At 38.9% G+C, this 1,965-nt stretch overlaps 1 protein-coding gene across 1 annotated transcript in view; it reads right to left on the minus strand.

The window, feature by feature from the left end:
• The window catches only part of MINDY2 (MINDY lysine 48 deubiquitinase 2), a 100,702-nt gene that overhangs the window by 60,743 nt on the left and 37,994 nt on the right, over nucleotides 1–1,965 (minus strand). The window contains 1 exon segment of the mRNA XM_014453394.2: nucleotides 357–518. Within this exon segment, the coding sequence (XP_014308880.2) occupies nucleotides 357–518 (162 nt within the window).

Consider the following 1,965-nt stretch of genomic DNA (forward strand, 5'->3'; position numbering starts at 1 on the left):
TCTTCGGGCCCGACATCCCGCGCGCGCGCTGTCCAGTCGGCGGAGCGCGCTCTCGAAAGGCGTGGTTGGTGGGCGTGGCCAGGTGGGCGTGGCCAGGAGGAAAACATCCTCTCACTATGTGACCGGAAGTTGAACTGCGGGGCAGCCAGACCACAAGCGGCTTATTGAAAGGCAAGGCGGAGGTGCGCCGCTTGGCTGGGATCCCGGAGCGCTAGGATGTTGTGCGTCCCTGGTCTTGGGCTCGTAAATCCTGAGCTGGCGGTGGTAGGTTGCAGTCCTTGCAAAAGAGCTCGCCCTTGAAGGATTCAGATTTGTTTCCCCAGCTTGTGATATGGAAAATGGAGGTATTTTCTTACGAGATGCAGGTTTGAAAGGCTGGGATCTACTGGAGATGTCTGGATGACTACACTGAACAAATTCCAGTCTTCCTCCGTTTTGGCTGAGAAACAATGCTCCCACCGACTACTGATGAAAACGTTCTCCCTGCAACTGGCGTCTGCACAGTTGTGGATATTGGCCTGCGCAGGAAAAAAAAAAAAGAGTGGGCCCTTTGGGCCAATAATAATAAATTAGCTTGTGCTTGAATTAGCCAAGTCTTTGCGGTTTTGTTAACTTGGCCTCACTTTTCTTGGAGTAGGAAGTGCCCATTCCTGAAAAAGTGACTTTTCTAATTTGAACTGACACCTCATAAGGCCGTGCAATTATCAAAGAGGACAGAGTAGCCTGGAAGATTTTTGGTGACCATGGATTTGGGTCTTCTTCTTCAAACCTGTTTCAGACAAGGTCCTTTTTCCCCTTAAAAAAAATTTCAATATTTTCTAAGATCTGGGGATACAAAAGTTGACAAAACAGATCTCCCTTCATAGTCAGACATATAAGTGCCTGATAACGAATAGAATGTAATCTTTTGTATCTCTTGGTTAGAGAAGATAGACAAAATTGCAAAGTAGTGTTTCATTCACTCATTTAACACATTTCTTTGGTTAAATGTGATGTAAAAAATACCATTTTAAAATAAAATAGTTACTTTCCAAGTTTTAAAATTAATTTTCAATATGGAAATGTAAGGGTCTTAAAAGTCAAATAGTTTATATAAAAACTAATCAGTTTTCTATTCTATCCCACCACACTTTTTTAACCTCAATTAAAAAGAATTTTTTAAATTAAATGTATTGGGGTAATATTAGCTAATAGCATCGTAATTTTTCTCCACACTTTTGAGTTGTTTTTTAGGAAGCAGTCCCATTCAACTCCTACATATTTTTAAGCTCCTTATCCATGCATTCCTCAGTAACATGATTATACTCTGATTTCTTCATTTATAAGTTGTAGATACCTTTTATTGATTGATTCCCATAGAAGATAATTTAATTCTTTTCTCTCACAGCATTCTTCCTCTTCCCTCAAACTCCTAATTATTTCAAATTTTTTAATTAAAATAAAGTATTCAAAGTTTAAAGCATTAGAGTTATGTGAATATTATTCACTAATAAGTGAGGTATTTTACTATGACTGTGATTACATTTCTTGTTAAACGTTTTGTTTTTCCTGGAATTAACAATCGCCTCATCATTTTGTTTGTGTGTTTAACTCTTCATCTATCACTAACTCGGCCACAGACTTACCAGGATGGACACCCATATCAAGTTATCTCTCAGATGCATTTTAATCTTGGGTACATCCCTCCTGGAACACTCACCTCTTGATCTGCTCTGTTTTAGAAATTTCTTCCTCCTTTCTTCCATCTTGATTCCTTACTTTTCTTGGATTTCCTGTCCTCTTCTTTTCTCCCTTTCTTTCCTTCTTCCTTTTTTAATTTTAACATTTTATTTATTAAAAAACTTCCTATGTGACAGATTTGATTTATTGTGTGAATCCTTATCATCTTTAAAATTTTTTTCTTTATTGATTAAGGTATCCCATTTGTGTCCTTATCCCCCCCATTCCCCTACCCCCCCCCCACTC

This window comes from Myotis lucifugus, unplaced genomic scaffold, assembly GCF_000147115.1.
Source record: "Myotis lucifugus unplaced genomic scaffold, Myoluc2.0 scaffold_23, whole genome shotgun sequence".
Taxonomy (NCBI): domain Eukaryota; kingdom Metazoa; phylum Chordata; class Mammalia; order Chiroptera; family Vespertilionidae; genus Myotis; species Myotis lucifugus.